Raw genomic sequence first — 23,546 nt, forward strand, 5'->3', positions numbered from 1 at the left:
CATCTCATATCAAACCAATCTAACCCCAAAACCCCCCCCTCCCAAACAGAACACTCCCCCAGCCTATCAGAGCACAGCTAACCCCCCATCCTATCAGAGCGCAGCCAAGTTCCTTAACCAATCAGAGCACACGTCCACCCATTCAGAACACGACCAAGTCCCCGCCCCCTCAGTTCAAACCCCACTGGCAGTTAAAAGAGAGAAACAGCAGACATTTCATATTACTCTAAGAAGCACAAAGCTAAAAGCACAAGCCTGATGATGATGAATGTGATTTCATCGAAACGTCGCTATGATACCTCTAATCTTACACGGGAGAAAACCCGAATGACCAAAGACTCACATATAAACATATATATATATATATATATATATATATATATATATATATATATATATATATATATATATATATATATATATATATATGTGGCTTGGTGGTTAAACAACTGCCTAGTATGTAAACTGCCCACGTTCAAATCCCATAAAGGGTATGGCTAACTGATGAGAGCAAAAGAGCTCGAAATGGCCAAATAACTCTTTGTCAGAAAAAGAAATCTGGATTTGTAAATGTTTCGTAGTAGCGACTTGAGCCTGCTTAATGCCCCTAGTTGTGGGGCTGCAAGGCAAAAGAGATTGTAAAAAAAGTAGAACTGCAGTATAGCAGTCAAAATGCCAAGGTGTAATCAATCAGATCGGTCTGTCTGAAAAAACTTTCTGTATATGTATATGTATATGTACATGTACATGTGTATGCATGTACATATGTGTATATCTACATCTACCTCTCTCTCTCTCTCTCTCTCTCTCTCTCTCTCTCTCTCTCTCTCTCTCTCTCTCTCTCTCTCTCTCTCTCTCTATATATATATATATATATATATATATATATATATATATATATATATATAACTATACATACATACATACATACATACATACATACATATACATATATGCATTTACACATACACATACACATATGGATTGTAGCTACTGTCTATATACATATACATATACATATACATATATATATGGACAGTAGCTACAATCCATTAGTTAATGACTAAACTGAACCTGCCAGATCACATTCACATTTCAGTGGCTGGGTTTCAAGGGTTTTCCAGGCTGGTAATGATCAAGCCAGCTCCTTTTGTTCCATGTTTGCAAAACCAATATGCTTAAAAACAACAACAACAACAACAACACTTGAATTTTATTGGCTTCTCTATTGAAAATGCAAGCCTTATCTTCTAAGGCCATCGCTTTGTCACAGCAAATTTATTTTCTCTTGCTGGAGTGGATTGTGCATATTACATTCAATTCTCCTTCCCCAAACAAGGCTTTAACTTAGGGAGCAGCTGCTAACTTAAGAATTTGTTCAAGATAAAAATCAATTAAGGACACACCAACAGTAGATTTATCACCCCAGTTGGACAATGGTAGAAACCAACTATTACTCAGGTTAAAACCTAAGTGCCAGAATTAGGCTGTTGTATAATTTTATGTAATACACTCCTACCATGCTACAAATTGTGCCTTAAATCATAGACATCACTTTTAAAAGCACCAGAACTTTTGCTAATATATCTGTTTCTCTCCCTCTCCCCCCCCCTCAGCTATTTTCCCATGGAATCTTAAAATTAATATGGCTGTGACTCCCCAGATGTAAACAATGCTCCAACTTTAGTGGGCTTTATCATTTTTCAGATCTACTCCCACTACAGAAACCTAAACATTCAATATTCTTTATGGGTCAAGTGTGATTGGACACAGAAGGAATTTGTCACTGGTGCATAAGCTCTCAGTGTAGATACAAACAACAAAATAGAAAGTAATATAATCATAAGATACCAATTGCAGAAGTTAATAGGAAAGATGAGAAGGGTAATAGCAATACAGCCCTACTACATGGGTAAATATCCTTAGGCAATCAGGTGTTCAGTAGAGTGATGGCATGAGGCTGTTTTGACATGTTATGTTATGTTATGTTATGTTATGTTATGTTATGTTATGTTATGTTATGTTATGTTATGTTATGTTATGTTATGTTATGATATGATATGATATGATATGATATGATATACACAAAGATGCTTCCCAATCAAATATTTGGAACACTTGCATCAGATGTATCTTATACCTTAACTTGGCGGTCTCCAACCTTGGCAACTTTAAGATTTGTGGACTTCAACTCCCAGAATTCCACAGCCAGCTCTGCTGGCTGAGGAATTCTGGGAGTTGAAGTCCACAAATCTTAAAGTTGTCAAGGTTGGAGATCCCGGCCTGAACTGTTCCAACCCACCATACAGTATGTAATCCAGATGCTGCTTTTGTCAATGTTGGATGTTGCTAATTCCATAGAAGCAAACAAACTCAAATTTTCACTCAGGATGAAAAACAACCTCTTCTCCATAGACTTATAGAGAATTATATTCAATGTTAAGAACACCAAGATGTCAGGGAGATGCTAAGGTCTTGTTGAACACACTGGCTCTCCTCTAGAAGACAGCTGTATATCCATCCATGCAGAATTCCCTCTCCCCCACCCCCCATTCTCATTCAATCTGATAAAAGAGAACTTGCTTTCAAAGTTGTCAGTCAAAGGTAAAGCAAATTTGGAATTTGGAGGGATGGAATATAGCGTCTTTGCACCTATTTAGCCATGAGGTGTCTGAGAGATTAATCTGTGTGAACGTCCTGTCTTTTAATTTCACAATGCCCTTTGTAGTGATCTGTTACTTTCCTGGTTTGAATATTTCTAAGGAATAGAAGATTTGCTTGGAGAAATTTGAGTTTATGCATCTCTGCACAATAAAGAGGTTCCTTTGGTATCTGTAAAATCAGGATTAGCCAGACTCAGATATAAAATAGTTCATTGATTATTCTTCATTGATCCATTGGGGGGAAGAAACTTAAATGCGATAATAAATAGTGGTTTAGAGTGAAATTGTAGGACTTTGTGGGATATAATAACAAGGTCTATTATAGTCTATGTAAGAGGTAGTCCACAATAACCCAACCAAAAAAGTAATTGAGGAATAACAACAGGAAGATAGCTGGTTAGAAGATTATTAAGTTATATAATTTGAGCTTGTGATGATTCAGGATGAAGTGAAGGAAGAATGCAGTGACTTGGATTTAAAACCAACTCTTTGGATCATTCATAAATCCTGCAACACTTCACTAATTTCCAAATTCATCTAATCTGTCATAGTACGATATTAGAAAGCCTTAATTCAAATCTAAAAAATGACAGATAATGTGAGAATTTAACACCATCACCATCAGCTAACCATCTGCAAATGACAGCCTCTGTACTCTGTACAGGCTCATACACTTTGAAAGCTGTATGCAACAACATTTCATTTTTATGTATGCTGATTAGTGTACATTCAAAATAGGAATAAAGTTATTATTCTGTTCTGTTCTATATGCTGCATAGCTCAACCACAATTGTTTTTCAGAATATTGAAAACTAGAATATTTTTTTTCCCCCAAGTATTTCACTTGAAGTTTCAGATGTTATTAATATTTCACATCATTCTCCTCCTACATGACAACCAACCACCAAACTTTGGGAAAAGTTAAATATGATCAGCACAAATATCTTATTTTAGGATTCATAACAAAGGCCATTGGATTACTATTATTTGAATATGCATGAGAATATACATGAGAATGTTAAAATCAATATATGCATTAAAAAAAAAAGCTTGGGAAAAAACTTAATAGGTTGTTATGTTTTAGGATGACAGCTTGTGACAGCAATATAATCTTCACATATTGTAGCACCGACATTAAGAAAATTTTAAAAAAAACCATAATGTTTTCCCCCTTATATACAACTCCCAAAATATGCATAATAGTATAAATAGCCTGTCTCCCTACATATGACAGTATTTCTCCCCATGAGCACAACTTCATCTCTATTTTTACTTTTTTTTAAAAGGAACAGCCTGAATTCAAAATAATTTAAGAAAATATCTTACCTATATCCCTTACTGTCTTCTTAATGAACTTAAGACATTTACTTCCTTGTAAGTATCAATTATTGGCTACGGGAAATCTAGCCTTTGAACTTGAGATAGTATATGTGGTTAAAAACAGATTTTTTGTTTTGTGGTTCCTATTGAAACCTAAAGACTGAGTTTAAGTTTAAGATTAAGTTCCAAGTGGGCATCTTATGCATTTCTCCATCAAGCCAAAATACCAATGAAAGGAAACTGGTTCTAAACAGCCTCTTTATGTTGTACCCCATTTTAAAATCTAAATCTCTCTCTAAACAGAACAGTGAAGATCAGATTTGATGTGCAAACAACTGACACGAAGAACTGAGGGGGAAAAAAAACTAGTAGCAACATTATATTTGTTGCCTAAAGTTCTGAATCTTTGAAGCTATCTTACCTGCTTCTACACTAAGTCATATATAACAATGCAGGATAAGAGAATAACAGAGTTGGAAAGGCTGCTGGAATTGGGTATGTCTAGTTTAATCAAGAGGGGGGGGGGACATGATAGCAGTCTTCCAGTATCTCAGGAGCTGCCCCAAAGAAGAGGGAGTCAAGCTATTTTCCAAGGCACCTGAAGGCAGGACAAGAAGCAATGGATGGAAACTAATCAAGGAGCGAAGCAACCTAGAACTAAGGAGAAACTTCCTGACAGTTAGAACAATTAACCAGTGGAACAATCTGCCTCCAGAAGTGGTGAATGCTCCAACACTGGAAGTTTTTAAGAAGAGACTGGACAGCCATTTGTCCAAAATGGTATAGGGTTTCCTGCCTGAGCAGGGGGTTGGACTAGATGACCTCCAAGGTCCCTTCCAACTTTTTTTTTATTATTATTATTATTATTATTATTATTATTATTATTATTATTATTATTATTATTATTATTATTATTATTATTATTATTATTATTATTATTATTATTATTATTATTAACCCCCAACTCAAGCAGGAGAGCCTATGCCATTTCAGAACAATCTCTACCTTCAGTGTTAGAGCATCCACAACTTCTGGAGGCAAGTTGTTCCATTGATTAATTGTTCTAACTGTCAGGAAATTTCTCTTTATTTCTAGGTTCATTCTCTTTTTGCTTCCTTCCTTCCTTCCTCCCTCCCTCCCTTCTTTTTCTTAATAGTGGTGGTGGGACTTTATGCTGCAAAGGGAACTGAGAACCTATGACTTAATTTCTCATGTAACCAAGGGGGGGGGGAACCATGCCCTAGAAATAATACTTCAAAATGAAAATTTAATTTTCTTTGGCTTATCTTCTTGGTATCATGTTGTTATCTTATCATAATCTCTGCTTCTCTGCTCAGAATTGTAACGGATAATAACAATAACAATGTAAGTAAGCACTAATGACAAAAAAAGCTGTAGCTGTAGACTTTAACTTGTGACATAAAATAGAAAATTGATGTAGTAGATCCCCTCTTTGGAATTGGATTCCTGTCAAAACTAAAATGGTGAGACTCAACAAAATTTACGTAGGCATAAAAAGGATAGTAAGGAAGAAAATAGGGCCTGAAACAAGACTTCAGCTAAATCACTGTGAAATGAATGGAATAATAATAATAATAATAATAATAATAATAATAATAATAATAATAATAATAATAATAATAATAATAATAATAATAATAATAATAATAATAATAATAATAATAATAATAATAATAAATGCTACACAAAGCAAACTTATGTGAGGAAAGCACAACTCAGTACAAAGGGAACTGGAAACACACAACAGAGTTTGAAAATTAAAAGATGGCCTTCTGTTTATTTTATTTTATTTTATTCATTTACAGTAGTGGATTCCCCCCCATCTATTTATCCGAGGGCAGAGATAAAATACCTGTGTGCTGTTTACTTGGGCTATTATGATTCACCTGTTTATTCAGAGTTTACTGAATAATTTATTCAATAAGTAAGTACTATTTTTAATGCAATGTTTGGACAACTGATTTAAGCAAATGCGATGACGAAGTGGGAGGGAGGAGGCCCTGCAAATATAAGCTTTTTAAGTTTGGTTTTCAAAATAGTTTGCATAGTCTAACTTCTTCCTGATGCTATTACTAATTCTCCTGACTGTCTTCCTCTTCTTTTACTTCCCTCAACTTTGCTAGGCACAATATCTTCTTCCCCTTTCTCTTCTACCATATCCTCACCTTACATGCTCAAAGTGTTTGATAATGACTTCAAGAAGCAACTGTTCTTTATTTGGCCCTGAAAAAGGATGATTGGTTCTTGAATGTCACGGTATTCTTAGTGACCATCTTCAAAATAGGATGGTGTGTATTTTCTTTCTTTTACACTTTCTTAGCACCCAAGTTTTAGAACCAGACATTGCCAGTTTTGACGGCTCATTCTGGAGGTGATGTTTCTTAATGAACATTTCAAAAGTGTTTGGACATCTATGAAGTTCAGATTCTTGTAATATTCATTTTTGCCAAGATGTTTCTCGGCACTAGAGAAAATGAAGGATTAGGCTGTGGGGATTAGAAGGAAGATTAAAACACCATTACCCACTGAAGGTAGAAGCATCACATTAAAACCAAAGTTCTTTGTGTAAGTTCCATCACATAAACAACTGTAATAGTAGACACCTTTTGAACTTTAGTCATAATTAAACCATCAATACAGATATGGGCCTAATAATAATAATGGAAATTATAGTATGATTTAATTCCCCTGACATCATTTCACCAAGCCACTCTAGCATTAGGCTTATTCAGATGTGGGGTACTTATCATCTATAATTAGCCAAATAATTTCTAATATACTAAGGTGGAGAGGTGAAGAGTGATGGAAAGAAAGAATGCAGTTTGGAAAACACAATTCAAGCTAAACCCTTTAAGAATAATGAGGCTTAAGATAAAGCAGGAGAGAGAGACTCTGAGGAATTCTAAAACTTTGTCTTATATGTTATATTGAGATATTATCTTGAAATTCTGTTGTTGCTTCCTCTTTCTCTCTTTTTCTTTCTTTCTTTCTTTCTTTCTTTCTTTCCTTTCTTCTTTCTCTCTCTCTCTCTCTCTCTCTCTCTCTCTCTCTCTCTCTCTCTCTCTCTCTCTCTCTTTCTTTCTTTCACCCACCGTTCTCACTAAAAGCTTGATAGATTATTTCTCTACCTACTTCATAAACAATAATTGGTGAACATAAATATAATTCTGGCTCTTACATAAATGGATTTATTGTGCACAAATAGCTGTTGTGGATAGGTACTTGTATCATTTTCCAACACCCTTTAAATATATCCTAGTTTCTTTATCTCCTTGAAGATGAATAAATATCTTCTGTTGCTTGCAGGTATCAATGTATAATTTCATCCAGCATCCTCACCAACTTTCACCTTTCTCCCACTCTTTATCGGGAAACATCCCTATCATACCTACCAGATTAGGCTATTGTGTTGTTACCTGAATTATACGTAATTGAAAGCTGTGTTTTGCAGCTTAACAGTTTGTTATCTTCTGTGGTCATGCACTGCCATGAAAACAGAGCTGCACACCAGAAGTTCTAGATGGCAGCAATTTTCTGGGCTCCTAAAATGATAATTTAACCTTCCTTTTGAAAATCTTTAAAGTAAATTGTAAAGTAAAGTTTAAGAAGATTTCAAATAGAACTGGAAGTACCCAACTGAACTACATCCATCCTGTATCCTGCAGTCTTCTTTGATGTTTTTTCTCTACAAATCATAGAGAATCCCACTGAATTAGTGTCTAAGGCTGATTCAGTCTAGCCTTTTATTATAGCCAAGCTGCCCAGCATGCAGACAAAAATACATGAACATATCCATGTTGTTCTCCCAGCAACAAGATAGAAGAAGTTGCAATTGTTGTGTGTTTGTGTTTTTTAACTACTCAATCTAGCCAAATCCTCTGTAAGCACCAGGTGGTCTCAAATCTAAGTACTCACTAGGGTTGACCTTGCTTAGCTGTTGAGATTAACACAAGTCAAGCTAGGTCAGGGGTCTTCAAACTTGGCCCTTTTATGACTTGTGGACTTCAACTCTCAGAATTCCTCAGCCAGGCACGCTGGCTGAAGAATTCTGGGAGTTGAAGTCCACAAGTCATAAAAAGGCCAAGTCTGAAGACCCCTGAGCTAGGTGATCCATATAAAATCCTTTGCACTAAACTTAAACTGCATAATCAGTATCTCATTGTTTCACATTAATGACTAATTTTCATGTACAACCTGATCATGGAGTTCTAATCTATATTCATGAGATTTTATATATGTTTAATCATGATATATATATTTAATCATGACAAAACTCAGCAGCACTTTTTCATGCGGCTGCTGATAAAAACAAGATCGCCAACATGATCGCCAATGTCCGATAACGGATGTGGCACAAGAAGAAGAATAAGAATCATGATATACTTTACAGTCTTGTATATTTGTCTAGCAGTGACCTTCCATGAATAAAGTAAGCAGAAACAAACTGATTCTATTTGTTACTTTCATTAATAGGAATTTTTTTTCTTGAATTGACCCTGTATCATTTATCTCCCACTTCAAACACTTAATTTGAAATAACATTTGAGACTATTACATTTGCATATCCACTGCTTTAATTGTATCATTATTAAAACTATATTCAGCAAAGTAAGTAATTATCTAATGTGAGGACAGCGTGACTGCAAGTTTTGGACAAGTTTTCTTACTATTCAAATATATGAACATGTCCCTTTTTTAAAGTGCATAAAAATATCAACATCATTTGGTCATAAAACAAAGTGATTCTACCTCTGTATATTAGATCATAAACAAAATACCAAACTGCAATTTGTACAGCAGACACAATAAAGTCAGGTTGTCAGGGAACAATTAATCATGGAGTGTTTTGCTATTTGCTGAGGCAATTAATATTTTATGCAATTTTGAGCATGCAAATTTGTGATAGTGAAAGGTAACGGGCAACATTACTCAAAAGTATGTGAACATTGTCCTTATTACCACATTAATAGCAAAAACAATCAAGTTATCTGATTTGTACATTAGCTAAATAGAAGGAAGAGGCCATCTTTTTGCATCTGTGGATGGTATCTATGGACTTCTTAAGTCCAAATGAGAAAACGAAGTCCTCCCTATAGCGTATTAAATAGCTAGACAGGAGCATACTTGAATAATTTTCATACAGGCCAAGGTTATTCTTGACTAGGCAATATATGGTTGTGTGGTTGAGCTCAGTTGCCCTGTAGTTCCTTACTCACCTTCCATAGTTCTAAGGTGGTCTTTGTGACTGCTTGTTAGGAAGGGAGGAAGTTTTGAGGAAGCTGTTCCTCAGTTGTAGTCTTGACCTCGGAGGTTGATTGCTGTATAATATGTGTGTTGTCAACGCTGTTAATATTGAATATTCTTGCTTTGACAAAATATGCAGAACTGTCTGGTACTTTTAGAGTTAATTCAGATGAGAATGAGAGAGGAGAGAAAAGCCCATGGAAGAGAACAGAAGTGAATCTTTGCCCTCCAGGTTAATTGGAAGATGTGAATCATGACCCCAAAATAGGGGAGGGGAAATGCCTAGAATGTTATGTGCAAAGGAAGGGAAATTCAGATCTTGGCATTCTCCATGCCGTGCTGACACTCCTCGACACTAATAAAGGCTTTTTAGGTTAAACCATGCCTGAAAGTTCTTTGAAGTGTTTCATTAGTCAGACTCTGTAGATGTCATTTTAACTCACTCTTTTTGTGCAACACTTTCCCAGCAGAATTTGGGGAGTGGGGAAAAATACCAGCTAAATAATGAACATTTTGTATTTGAAAAACTTCGACCTGTATGGAAATTGCTGAATAGACTGTGCACCAGAGTAGAAAGATCAAAGGACAATCTAAGGAAATAAGGTTTTCCTATAGAAGATAGGCAATCTGTGTGAATATGGAGAAGAGCAATCCATTTCATATATGCTACAGTCCATATGATGTCCTTCAACATGCATGAAGGAAGACCTTGTATCCGTGAAATAAAACGCTGTCCACCTGGCCCGATACTGGAAAATGTTATTTAGTTTTAATCTTATTTATTTTACATACTTTTTTACACTCTATATTTCTATGACCCATTTTATACCTATGTTACTTGTTTTGTGTTGAATGTTATATGTGTATAATTTGAAAGTGCTTCTGAAACAAAGAAAGAAAGAACTTGAAGCATGATTCATAGACAGGTGGAAAGCTGCATTCTCACAGTTGACTAAAAGCATATTCAACGGGACTCAGTTTCAAGTTTCCATTGGGCATGTGGGAAAATGCTGCGCAATTTGATGCATCTTGGAAAGGGACAGCCAATTGTCCCTATATAGCCAGTTACAAAGCCAAGTTGTGACTTTTTGCAGGAGAAAAAAAAATGCAGGAAAGATTTCATCAATTCAAAAGTGTTAACAATAACAACGGCCCAAGTATTAACCTATCAGAAGTCAGCTAGATGTGAAAAAGCATTTTCAGTCCCTGTTCTCTGCAGCAAAATATCATACAGTATTCATAAGCCCACAATTGTTTTTGTGTGGCAAACTGATTTGTGTGATGTTTGTTCCATTCAAGGAGGGGAGAAAATAGGAAGGCACAAAACACAAATGAGGCTATTATGCACACAGATGTCCACTCAAGTATGACTTACTCGTAGAGGATTTGGGCTATCAAATGTAGAAATTACACTCTAATCATGATTACATGCACCACAACAATACTAGGATTAAATACAAATTATGGCCCGAGAATAAATGAAGGGGTTACCATGGGTGCTATCAATAGGAAAGAGCCACGTGTAATTACTCCAAGCACTGGATCTGGTAAGCAAGAATTGCATCTTAATAAACAGGATGGCTGAGAGTGAATAATAAAGCTAATGTTGAAAATCTCTTTTCATGCTTTCATCCAGCATGAATGATTGCTGGCTTTAAGAATTTTCGCTCACTGGGCAGGCTTTTTCATTAAGCAAAGGTAATTGTGTAACTCTCTTGTCTCTTCCTTGACTGGCAAAGCTGGGAAAATATGACAATGAATTGCTGGCGCACTGCTTCATTAAACCTGAAGAATATTTAATTCAGAATACAGTCGGAGTTTGAAACCTCAGCCTAATTGCAGCGCCCAAATACAGAGAGCAGAACGCATCTCAGACAGAATGGTATTCATCATGAACAACAACAAACAGTGATTTTTGTGCACCTGGAAAGCACGGCCCGGCCAGAAGGAAACACTCAAATCGAAAAATACATAATGAAAGCTATGTGTGAAAGGGAGACAGGGATCAGAATGTGCTTTTTAAGATGTAAACAGCAGATTTTAATTTGGCTGCGCATGTAATATAGCCCAACCTCAATATTATAAGCGAATTATTTTTTGTATATTTCTGTTCTTGAAATGAAAACAAGCACCTTTTCAAACAGTTGTACAAATGGAGGCCCTAAGGACTGGCTGTATAAAGCACAAGACTGCTTGTCAGTCAGGCAAATAGAATAGAAATTACCTGGGATTCTATTATTCTATCATTCCATTCATAAAACACATGAAAAACAGTTGCAGGAATTGGGTCTGTCTAGTCTAGAGAAAAGAAGGACTAGGGGTGACATGATAGCAGTGTTCCAATATTTGAGGGGCTGCAGCAAAGAAGAGGGGGTCAACTTATTTTCCAAAGCACCAGAAGGCAGGACAAGAAACAATGGATGGAAATTCATCAAGGAGAGAAGCAACCTGGAATTAAGGAGAAACTTCCTAACAGTGAGAACAATTAACCAGTGGAACTGCATGCCTTCAGAATTGCCTTCACTAGAGTATTTTAAGAAGAGATGGGATCACCACTTGTCTGGAATGCATAGGATCTTTTGCTTGGACAAGGTGTTGGACTAGAAGATCTCCAAGGTCCCTTCCAACTCTGTTATTCTATAATTCTAATACAAAGAAAGTGGAACAAATTCATTTCATTAACCAAACTAGAAGGGAGTGGGGTTTGTTCTCTGATTATTTACAAGTGACTTGTCATATTAGTATAGCACTGATGATGTTACCTGGCTTGGTAATGAAATGTCTGCAAGAAAGCAGTCAAGCTCAGAGAGCACCATGGACCCCACAATTTAAAACAGAAATGGAAAATAAATGACACACGATAATATTTGGGAGCAATGTTTATGTTTGTGAATATTTGAATATATTACAAATATTTTCACATTTTAATTGGTCAAACAGTGAAAGCAATAAGCAAAAAGAAAGAGGAAAAGATATTGTCCCTTTAAATAATCTTCCAAAGAAGCAGTTGTATTAACTATCCTGGGAACCACATCCTTAACAAACAATTTTGTGTTACACCGCAACCCCCCCCCCAAAAAAATTATTTGTGGCCCACAGTCCATTTTGTCAGCTGCCATAGATTTCTGTGTTGAAATTATATGTTGAACTTATATGGAGGATGATAAATTGCATAATCATAATCTCTGCATAAGCAATTGGATTTCCTGAAATTGCTGCTTCATGCTGAAATTTGGTGACATTTTTTTTTCTATTGTAATTGCTAATAATAAGATCAGTATGTGAAATAGTAAAATGATGCAATATATCTAAATTGAAAGAAAAACAAAAACAAAAGACACCTCCTTTAGTCTCAAACAATGTAGAAATGCTAACTCTGTATGATGTCACACATCTCCTATTTCATCATGCTTATCCAGAGTATGGAACCAGGTCTGCAATGCCATCACAACCAGCTTGTGAAATTGTCAGTGCAGTGCCGTGATTTACTTAGGAACAGTATTACTGAAGCTCACACATGCCCAAGGATGACATTCAAACTTTTGCAGTGGAAAAAAGCTTTGGACTAGGGAATGGTGTGATAAAAGAAAGCTAAGATTGTTACTATTTATATTTTAACAATGCAAGGAGACAACTCAAGGCCAGTGATAGAAACAAGCTAAAACGTGTCTTGAATTTTCAAGCAAACTGGCTTTAAATTTACAAAAAAAAACAAAAAAACTTTACAAAAAAAAACCCCTGCTAATGGTTTCCTTAAGGAATGATTCACAGAGATCATCTTATGTTTTCCATATAATCCTGCTCATCAAAGTACAAAAAAAATATGAAAAGTCTTAATTTTCAATCAACAACCAACAGACAATACAACCAAAGGCCAGCCATGCTGACTGGGGGTTAAGAAGTTTGAAGTCCAGCATATTTGAAAACAACCAAATGAAAACAATAACTTGCATGAAAGAAATCCCGGCTTCCATATTGTGTATCATCTGAGTCTTGGCAGTACATTCATAAGTCAAACTCAGAAGAGAAAACAAGTCTTTTCCATCAGTCCTGAAACCACACATGAGCACCAAAGAGCGAGTCCTGTTCTGTCCGAGCCTCCGCGAATACTGCTCAACCGCTTACTCATGAGGAAAACCCCCTTTGCACTGAACAAGGCAGGACTTGGTAAGATAAACCCCTTTTATTTTGACACAGCTTTTATGGAACAAAACTCCAACCTTTAGCTGTTGAAATGACCAAGATCAGTCTCTGAGTTCTCAGCTGAAATGCTCATGGTTTAAGTCACTCAAACACAAAGAAATCCGACAAACCTGGTTAAATGTTCAAGAATCCTGAGGCAAGAAATCCAAGGACAGAAGCATGAAGCCATAGCATGAATGGTTGTCCTCCTCTTTATAGTCCAGCCAGGACATGGCTTCTTAGAGTCTTTTACTTCCCCTGGAGAGCCACCCCACCGCCCTCCGCTGTCCTCCCTGCCCATCCATGCATCTGGAACAGACTCCAGCTGCTCCTCCTCTTCGCTCAGTTCAGGCCCCCAACCCAGCTGTCTCTCTGCCTGAGTGTGAGTAGATAGGCCCAGTGTCACATCTAGTTCCGAGTCTTCGTGTTCCTCAGAGCCTTCCACAGACTACGATATTACCCCAGGCAACCCTTCCCCCTTGTCCGATTCATCTGACTCGGCTGGCAGGGAAGGACTCACAACAAGTCCAAACAAATCTATGCACATTAACAATGGTGTGTTCATTTCCTTCTATCCTTTTCTCCATTGGCCTGTTTCTCCTCAATCTTCTTGTCATGGATACTTCCCTGACCGGTTATGGCCTTTGATCCTTCAAGCCATTTTGGCTGCTATCACAAGAGTGCCCCAGGCATCCTACACGCAAGCCTGCCTCCTTCGCCAGCTACCACAAAACCCAGCCAGAACATCTTAACAGTATCGAGGGATGTGTGTTTATGTGTATGAAGGTCGAAAAACATCACTCACCAGAGTTGGGGTCCGAATTTCCATCTGCTTCGGTCCTCTTGTCCGGGGAGGCCTGCTCGTAGAATTCGTCCTGCGGCTGAACCAGAGGAAGAGGGTGTGAGACCAGCATTCCACTACCCACAGGCTCATGATCTCCCAGGCCACTGTCACTGCAGCTTTCCTGCGAACCATCGGGGAGGTGAAACGTAACACGACGCTGAGACTACAAAGAAGAGCACAGGACAAGCTCGATTAGTGCTCTTCTTTTTCTCTTTCACCCCTCCCTCTGTTTCGATAGATTGTTATATCTATGGTTGATCGCCCCCATCCCTTCCAAATACAAGGGCCACCGGACAAATTTTATGTTTGTTAATTTTTTTTTTTAAGGGATGCTAACCTACGTTCACATGTCAGGCGGCCAAATATCTTCACCAAGTTATACAACAGCACAAAACTTTTAATTAGGCATGCTGTTTTACAATCCTATTTTTTCCCTTCCCCTTTTCCCTTCAAATGCTGTTGTCAAGCTTTAAGCCCGCACACTATATTGCCACCATTACTGCTTCTTAGCTTGCCAACGCACTAGGGGGAAGGCAAGGGGGAGAATGGAATGCAGACTCCAAACAACAAGAAATCTAACCGTGCAAACCAAGGACGTTTCAGCAGGTGTTTGCTAACCCACAAAGACACTTTCCCATAACAACTTTTTCTTGATTGGACAATGTGACATGCACTAATACAGGGGAGGGAGAATTGTACATTTTGATTATAGCGGGTTGTGTGGGAAATAGCCAGAGTTGGTTTTACTTTCATTCGTGCTAAAATGATGTATTCAATAAGGTTTTGCACAAAGAGATTGGATTGTCTTGCCAGTGCTTACTTAGTTGGCTTCATTAGTGAGAACCTTGACATTAAACCAGCTCTCACTATTTCCCTGTTTCCCTTTTTACTGTACTTTTTTTTCTGTAAAGGCTCATCAAAGACTGTAATAAAGATATTGCATATATTTGGTCTAGTCAAAGATGATCTACATGCAAACATGACTCTGGGCAGGTATTATATTATATTATTGTTTAGGAACTGGTATTCACATTTACTACCAAATTTATAGAATGGCACTTGCTTTAGCACATGGAATTGTTGCTTGAGGAGTCCAAATCTAACCTAAAACCACTTTATTTCCCAAAGATACCCATCAGAGTTCCCATGTCATTCATGTCAGGAGGCACCGTTCAAGGTGCTTCTGGATTGAAAGGATTAACCGGTGACATAACCTGCTGTGGGGGATGCCCATGGGTGCTTGTTTCATCTCCATGCAAGATGCTGGAGCAAGTGACAGGAGCTCACCCCAACACAGCAGCAGCACTCAGGCCTTGAATGTGAGCTTGCTAATCTCCAGCCCAGCGTTCTAACTACGTATGTTACAGGGCTCCACCCATAAGAGTTAAACACATATTTGCTGCAGGAAGCAACATTTCTTCCAATTTTACACAGCGGCATTGTTGAACAGCATTTTCACACTAATAAGGGACAATGATAGCAACGGAAATATTGCACTGTGATGGCTTGACTTATATAACACCCTAAGTGGGTCGAAGAGATTTAAAAAAAATGTGAGAAAGAGATCCAGAGCATCTACCCTTTATATTCTTGGCACACCCATTATTGTGTGCCACTTATCCAGGAACAATAACTTAAATCTTTGGTAGTATTTTTTAATCCCAACAAGAGTCCCCTACTATCATTGATTAATGGCAGAAATAGCCAGACTAAATCATCCTATCATATCTAACATCATATGCTACTTATTATATTATTGTTATATGCATAATTTTAGATAAATTAAAAGAAATAGGAACATATGGATGGACTTTCACTACACGTGTTGGAATCTTTGAATTTTTCAATCAGAAAGGTGATGATACAGAATAACAGAGTTGGAAGGGACCTTGGGGGTCTTCTAGCCCAACCCCCTGCTCAGGCAGGAAACCCTACACCATTCCAGACAAACAATTTTCTAATCACTTCTTAAAAACTTCCAGAGCTGAAAGCCAACACTACCAGGGGAAAAAAATTGAACTATGTACAATCACATCCAGATATGTCTCATAAGAAAGATCAAGATGCAAAATCAGCATGAAATAGTTGATCTTTATTGGACTGAAACAAAAGTATCAATGACATGCTAACATTGTACTTCGATCCCAAAGTAAGATTACTAGAAGAGTCTATATTTCGAATGGTGCTTCAGAAGCAAGCAATATATTCCTCCCAATGGGACTCAGTCTGGAGGTTTTTATAATAGTATCACTCACACTCATGCACACAAACCTACTCTCCTGCACAATTAAGAGATGGCAAATTTAATTTGCTTGCAAAAGGGACAAGGAAACAACATTGGAACAGGAATCTTTAGCTTTGTTTTGCAAGCTTTAATACCATGGAAAGGGCTAATGTGGATGATACACAGGCATTTGTGTGTGTGTGTGTGTGTGTGTGTGTGTGTATGTGTTTATGCGCGCACAAATGCTTATATTTTACAACTACTGCACAACTTGGTCCTATCACCTGTGGAATTTAAGATTAGGGAGATACATTTAATCTAGATTTTTCTGTGCAATCCTATAAAAAAAATAGCTGCTTTCATAAGCTATATTAAATATGTGGCTGTCTTAATGACTGACTCATTAAAGTAGTCATGTCTTATTTCAGGTTTACTGGGAGATGGGGGAAATGAATGCTCTTTAATGAGTGCTGTACTTGTTTCCCAGCACATCCAACATCTCCAGGGGAAAAAGTTGAAATGTATACAACCACTTCCATATATGTTTCATGTTCAATAATATGCAGAAGCTCTCCTTCTGAATTTTGAAATGGAACATGAGAGCTATACGTTTTGTTTATTTAATGGCATTTTGCTTCATCCCAACAGTCTTAATTTAACGCTGTGCAGAGTTGACTTCTAGACAATGCCAAGACTACTGTACATACACAGACACTGTACTTAAGTCCAAATAAATCTAATTAGGAAGATAGATGAAGCTGGTCACCCATTTGAACACTGTAGCATTTGGACTTGAAAGGCTTGTTTGTAATTGATGAAGTGAGTCTTCTAACAAGGTTAGAAGGCTTCCTTACAACACTAGTAATTAAAGTGGAGATGTGACCTTGAAAGATAATGATTCCTCCAATCAAGTCTGAAGTGACAATCACCATTAATCACCAGTCATATTACTACATCTGCACCATTGGAGTATTAATACAGACCAATCATCCAGGTTGTGTTCTAAGGACTTATTGAGACAAGACCTGAAACCCAACTCTCATCACTTCTAAGACTATTCATCTTAGCTGACCTTGGAGTTAAGATACTCTGACTTAACTTAGATGCAGGTCACTTGGATATTTTCATATATGTCTTTAAATTGTAAAATCATCTTGTTTCACTTTTGAGTATCTATGTGTGTCATCTTCCATTTTCAGTTCTTCAAGTTTTTTTTATGAATGAAGGCAAATATATGTGTCTAAGGATAATACTACAGGATCCAATCTGGGTCAATCACCAAGACCAGAGGTTTAGTCTTCCAAGCTTTTGGACTTGTGCTCAGGAAACCTCTCTCTACCAGAATGTGTGCTTTGAGCTACTCTATGATGTGGTTTCCTATTGGTTAATTGGTTCTGTAATCTTACAAAGATAGGGTAAGGATTGAAGCCTGAGAAATGGGGCCCCTTCTCAGTCAACAGGAGTTCTGATTTATCATCAACTTATCAAGGACTTAGGAGCCGAGGACTTGGCAGCCTAAGGAAACAACAGTCAATAGTCAGCCATCAATATACTAATCAACCAATATGAAGCCACACCCAACTAGGCACTGTCAAAAGTCCGACAGATGAAACTCTTCAAAGAACTTAAAGGCATTGTTTACCTTAAAGAATCTTTATTAGAGGAGCGTAGCATCGGCACTAACATAATTGAAGCCAAAAACTGGATTCCCCTCCCCTGAGCACATAATATCAAAACCCAATTCCCTCCTCTAAATTACAGTCATAAATCACATTTTCCAATTAGTTTGAAATGCAGGCTTTCCCTCCAGTTCTCCAACCTGCCAATTCTTATCATCTCTTATTTCAAAAACCTTGGTTCACACACTAGGTCCAGTCTTGTTATGTCTAGCTGAACTCTCATGCACATTCCTCCCCCCAGCATCATCTAACTCTAACTCTAACTCTAAAAGTAAAAACATAAGGAAATGGTTGCATCTCCAATTGTTGTCAAAGCAAAAACATCCGATGTTAGCAACGTTGACAGGAACCACATCAATATGATGCATAGAGTAACCCAAAAGACACATTTCAGTAGAAAGTAGGATGGGCTTCAGCACAAGTCCAAAAGTTTGGAAGATTAAATCTCTGGTCCTGGTGATCAAGTCAGATTGGATCTTCAAGTTTTACCTTAGCTTTTCTCAACTTTTTTTTTCTTCCAGCAAATACATAATTAATAGGCAACAACAGACTAAACCTGCAATGTCATTTGATTGAAAGCAATGGAATATTTCTACTAGGGTGTGTGCCTATTTTAAAATGAATGGAGGATCTAATCTACCCACCCTTGCCCCATTGAACCCAGTATGACTTACTTCCGAAATGACATATATAGAATTTCACGATGAATATTATTTCAACACTCATATACATAAAAATGTGGAACTCATACATTTTCAAAACTACTCTTTTCTTAACATTGTTCAGATAAGAAATCATTATGCATTACTCCCCAGACAATACTGACTTTTATACAAAGCCTGGTTCCTATGACTAGATAACATGAATATTTAGAAGATTCCTCTTTGTCTTTTTTTCCCCTCCTTGTGTTATGTCATTCGTATTGTAACTGCACGTTACAAGTTGCGGAGTATAAGTTACACATGTATTCTTTGTCACTATATTTGAAATCAGAGCATTTAACAGGCTCAAAAAAACCTACTGTCCAGTTTGCATCAATATTTAGAACTAAGATTAGAAAAAAATATTTTCTGCTGTAACAAGCTTTAAGGTAATATAGTGACAAACAAAAGCTAAGTTCTATTGCTTTTTCTGACTGTGAAAGATCAGATGCATTTAACAATTGCAATTACACGAAAGGAAGAAAAAGCCCCATGCTTTGGCCGAATTGCATACTACATTCATATATGCACTTATTTCACAATGTTGAAACATTGAAATGGAAAGAGTGCAGAGAAGAGCAGCAAAGATGATTAGCGGCCTGGAAGCTAAAACATATGAAGAATGGTTGCACGAATTGGGCACATCTAGTCTAACGAAAAGAAGGACTAGGTGAGACATGATAGCTGTCTTCTGATATTTGAAGGGCTACCACAAAGAAGAGGGGGTCAGCCTATTTTCCAAAGCACCAGAAGGTAAGTCAAGAAGCAACAGATGGAAACTAATCAAGGAGAGAAGCAACATCAAACTAAGGAGAAATTTCCTGACAGTGAGAACAATTAATGGGTGGAACAACCATTACTGGAGGTACTTCAGTCACTTGTCTGAAGTGGTATAGGGTTTCCTGCTTGAACAGGGGGTTGGACTAGAAGACCTCCAAGGTCCCTTCCAACTATGTTATTCTGTTCAATAAATTGAAAAGTGGCAAAGAAAAATCATGTAGGCACAACGTCATAAAGACTATTACCAATATTTACAATGTACTCGCAATGTGGCAATCTTTCAAGAAGACTTGGATGTTGTAGCTGGCCTAGTATGTGTAACACAGCTGGGAAGCAGAGCCATTGAAGTGCTCAATCTTACATTTCTTAGAACCTAGCTTACTTACAGCATTGTCTACCCACAGAAAAACCCAATCTGAAAGCAGAAGATATATCCTGGTTAGAGCTTATAAGAGGACTTAAGGCACATTCATTTATGTTCTTTTAAATGTTATCTGTGGGAATTCTCATCCAGGTCATGATTGTCCCAAAGGTGCTTTTCCAAAAGGCAACTGGACTTTTGTTGTTGTTTTTTTCTTAAAAATGTTTCTTCAGGATTTCTGTTCTGAAGAAGCTTCTTGGAGGAGAAGTGAAATGTTTTCAAGCAAAAAACAAACAAACAAACAAACCAAGAAAGTCCAGTTACCTTTTGGGAAAGCACCTTCCAGATGTCTTTTAAATGTTTTAATAGTTCTCAACTATTTGCCTATCTGTTTCATAGCCTGTTTCATCTGCAAAAAATGTTTTAAGAATAATTTTAAATCATTCCATTGTTTGAATTGTAGTTTTATGGGGTGGTCTGAACTCTAAAGAATAGATTGCATGCAAACACTCCTAATCAGTAAACAAATATGAGATATGTATTGTAACTTCTTTTTAGAAATTGTTAAAAACAAGTACTACCTGTTTACACATTTTACACGCAAGTAAAATGGAAGAATGGAAAAGAAAATTAAGCAAAGCTGTAAAAACAAGTTTGTGGCCCTATCAGATTAAGCATCAAACAAAACACTTCTACTTGGAATTCCTCAATATTTTATCTTTCACTCTCCCTTTTTTTTAGTAGCCAATCCCATTTCAGTCCCTCAGAGCTTTAAACGAACATCTGCAACAAATGTGTTCATTATTTTAGTGAACATCACCAAGCAGTCGAACAAACAAACAAACAAACAAACATGAATGCTAGTTTCTCTGTCATGGTTAGGGGAGAAAATGAAACTTTTTTTTTTTAACAGATGGATTCATTTCTCCCTTAGAGAATATTTGTAGGTCAAAAGGAAGAGCTACAGAACATCTACTTCTTGCCATCTGCGAGCTATGCAAAACCAGCTTGTTTTTTTATAAACAAAGAATTATCTGTCTCCAAATGTCACAATATGGGGATATGGAGATAGTCAAATTATTTATCAGGCAAGCAATATTTATTCGTCCAGACTCTGGTTTCAGTTTAGGCATAGTCTAAAACCATAGTCCTATTAATACGGAAAAAAAAAAAATCTATCCTGCTTGGGTTTTTTTTCCTTCTTCTGTCCTCCTCATCTATTCTTCAGCCTGAGGTCTGAAACCTTTGAGCAGGGGTCTTCAAACTTGGCTCTTTTATGACTTGTGGACTTCAACTCCCAGAATTCTTCAGGCAGAGTACCAGGCTGAGGAATTCTGGGAATTGAAGTCCACAAGTCATAAAAGGGCCAAGTTTGAAGACTCCTGCCTTTGAAGAAAACCCTGTTTTACGTTCTAAAACAGGGTTTTTATGTCTGAGAGCTCTGTCTGGCACTCTCAGACATTGAAACAAACAAACAAACAAAAAACTATAACTGAACTTCAATTGCATCTATCCAAAAGCTTTCACCTGTCCCAGGGAAGACATCATTTTGGGAAGAACTCCCATGGCTTGTGCTTATCTATTCTTTGCTTGTTTGGCTGGGAGGCTTATTCTGAATCATGCTCTTTTGGATACACGATATCAAAGACATGATAGCAGTGTTCCAGTTTGTGAAGGGCTGCCACAAAGAAGAGGAGGTCAACCTATTTTCCAAAGCACCAGAAGGCAAGACATGAAACAATGGCTGGAAAACTGATCAAGGAGAGAAGCAACCCGGAATGAAGGAGAAACTTCCTAACAGTGAGGACAATTAACCAGTGGAGCGGCTTGCCTTCAGATGTTGTGGGCGCTCCATCACTGGAGGCTTTTAGAAGAGACTGCACAACCACCACCTGTCTGAAAAGGTATGGGCTCTCCTGCTTGAGCAGGGGGTTGGACTAGAAGACCTCCCAGGTCCCTTCCAACTCTAATATTTTATGTTCTGTGTTGTTGTTGTTTTTTCATGATGTAGATTGCAAGCTGAATTCAGTGAGACCAACATGGGAGGATCAACAAGCTCCTTTGAGTTGGGAATAGTTTTCATTCCCCCAAAATGGCATGGGCCTCTTGTATTTCTGTTGCTCATGGCTGTGTCTTCATGCAGCCTTTACATCTCTGGGGAAAATACATGGTAAGTGGGGATTATTCAATGGGGCTACATATGCAGGGTTTGGGATTTGAAAGCAAACAGTTGCAAACTGATCCCTTAACTGTAACTCATTAAACCAGGGGTGTCAAACTCAATTTCATTGAGGGCCGCATCAGCATTGCGGTTGCCCTTAGGGGGGCGGGTGGGTGTGGCCAGGGTGGTGCAGCCTACTGGGTGGGCGTGGATGGAGTGGGTGTGGCCTACTGGGTGGGTGTGGCCAGCTCTACATCGTTCACATCAAGGGTGCCTGTGGGGGCCTGGGCAGGAGTGGGACAGATCTGAGGGTCTCCGGCAGAAGGGGGTGGGACCGGGGCAAGTGCCAAGGCATGGTCCACTGGAGGAGCCTCGCTGTTCCTCTCAGGCCATGCAGGGGGGGCTTGTGGAGCTAAGACTGAATGTGTTTCAGCATAGATGGCCACCACAAAATTGTACATTGGCTCCCGGCCGGCCTGGGCCAGGGTCAAGGCAGCGGGGGCCGTTCCCTCACTGTTTCCAGGATGGCTTCGCGGGCCACATGAAACCACTTCGCGGGCCGCATCCGGCCCCCGGGCCTTGTGTTTGACATGTCTGCCTTAAACCTTTCTCCAAGACCGTGTTGTGGCCACAATTTGGGGGGATAACATCACGATGCTGGATTATATTTCAAAACAGGGTTATATGAGCCTCCTTCAACCCAGGGGAAGGGGAAGTCTTTTTTCAGCCTTCGAATCTGAAGCTCTGAACTTTTCTTTTTTTCCCCCCCAAGCCCTGGGATGGGGTGGGGGTGGGGATTTTCCACCTTCCTTGCCCTATCCCGGATTCTCATTCTCTGGCAGCATATTAAAAACTAACTTTTATATATGCAAAAGCTAGGCTGTGGCTTATCAGGAAAAAAAAAACCTGATGCCGAGAGTCTGATAATTATTCTCCAAGGAGCTAGGCTGTGCTTAGACTGTTAGAAGTGTCACTTATTGAAGCTTAGATGAAATTTCATGTGGGGATAAAAAACGTAAGAAACGTCTCATTGATGTTTAAAGGGGGAAAGAAAATAAGAGCTGGGAAATATCCCTTTGGTATTCTGTTCTGTTAGTCTTCTTTAACGGAACGCGTGACCTTGGCAATTTAGGAGGGGCACGGCCCTTGTGTAAAGGTAGCAAGCTTTTATCTAAAGCAATACAGTCTTCCTTGTACATTATGATTAACCTCTGTTTCAAACACTTGACTTTGAAAACTGCACATTTAAAGAGATTTGGGGTGAGGAGGGGAGGATATGTTTGTAACTTTTGAAGTCAAAGCCTCCACAGAGCACCAGACAGAACTCACTGCAGACTCCTACATGGAAGCCCAGGGAAAAAAATCA

At 38.0% G+C, this 23,546-nt stretch overlaps 1 protein-coding gene across 4 annotated transcripts in view; it reads right to left on the minus strand.

Annotated features, from left to right (window-relative positions):
* PCDH9 (protocadherin 9) overlaps positions 1 to 23,546 on the minus strand; it is a 784,060-nt gene that overhangs the window by 258,470 nt on the left and 502,044 nt on the right. For 2 of the 4 annotated variants that reach the window (XM_015810818.1, XM_015810817.1), the window contains one exon: positions 14,236 to 14,311. In XM_015810818.1, the coding sequence (XP_015666304.1) occupies positions 14,236 to 14,311 (76 nt within the window). Of the gene's footprint in view, positions 1 to 14,235; positions 14,438 to 23,546 lie in introns of all 4 variants that reach the window. The other 2 variants (XM_015810816.1, XM_015810815.1) reach the window with 1 other exon arrangement.

Source organism: Protobothrops mucrosquamatus, unplaced genomic scaffold, assembly GCF_001527695.2.
Source record: "Protobothrops mucrosquamatus isolate PMUCROS unplaced genomic scaffold, P.Mucros_1.0 scaffold22, whole genome shotgun sequence".
NCBI lineage: Eukaryota > Metazoa > Chordata > Lepidosauria > Squamata > Viperidae > Protobothrops > Protobothrops mucrosquamatus.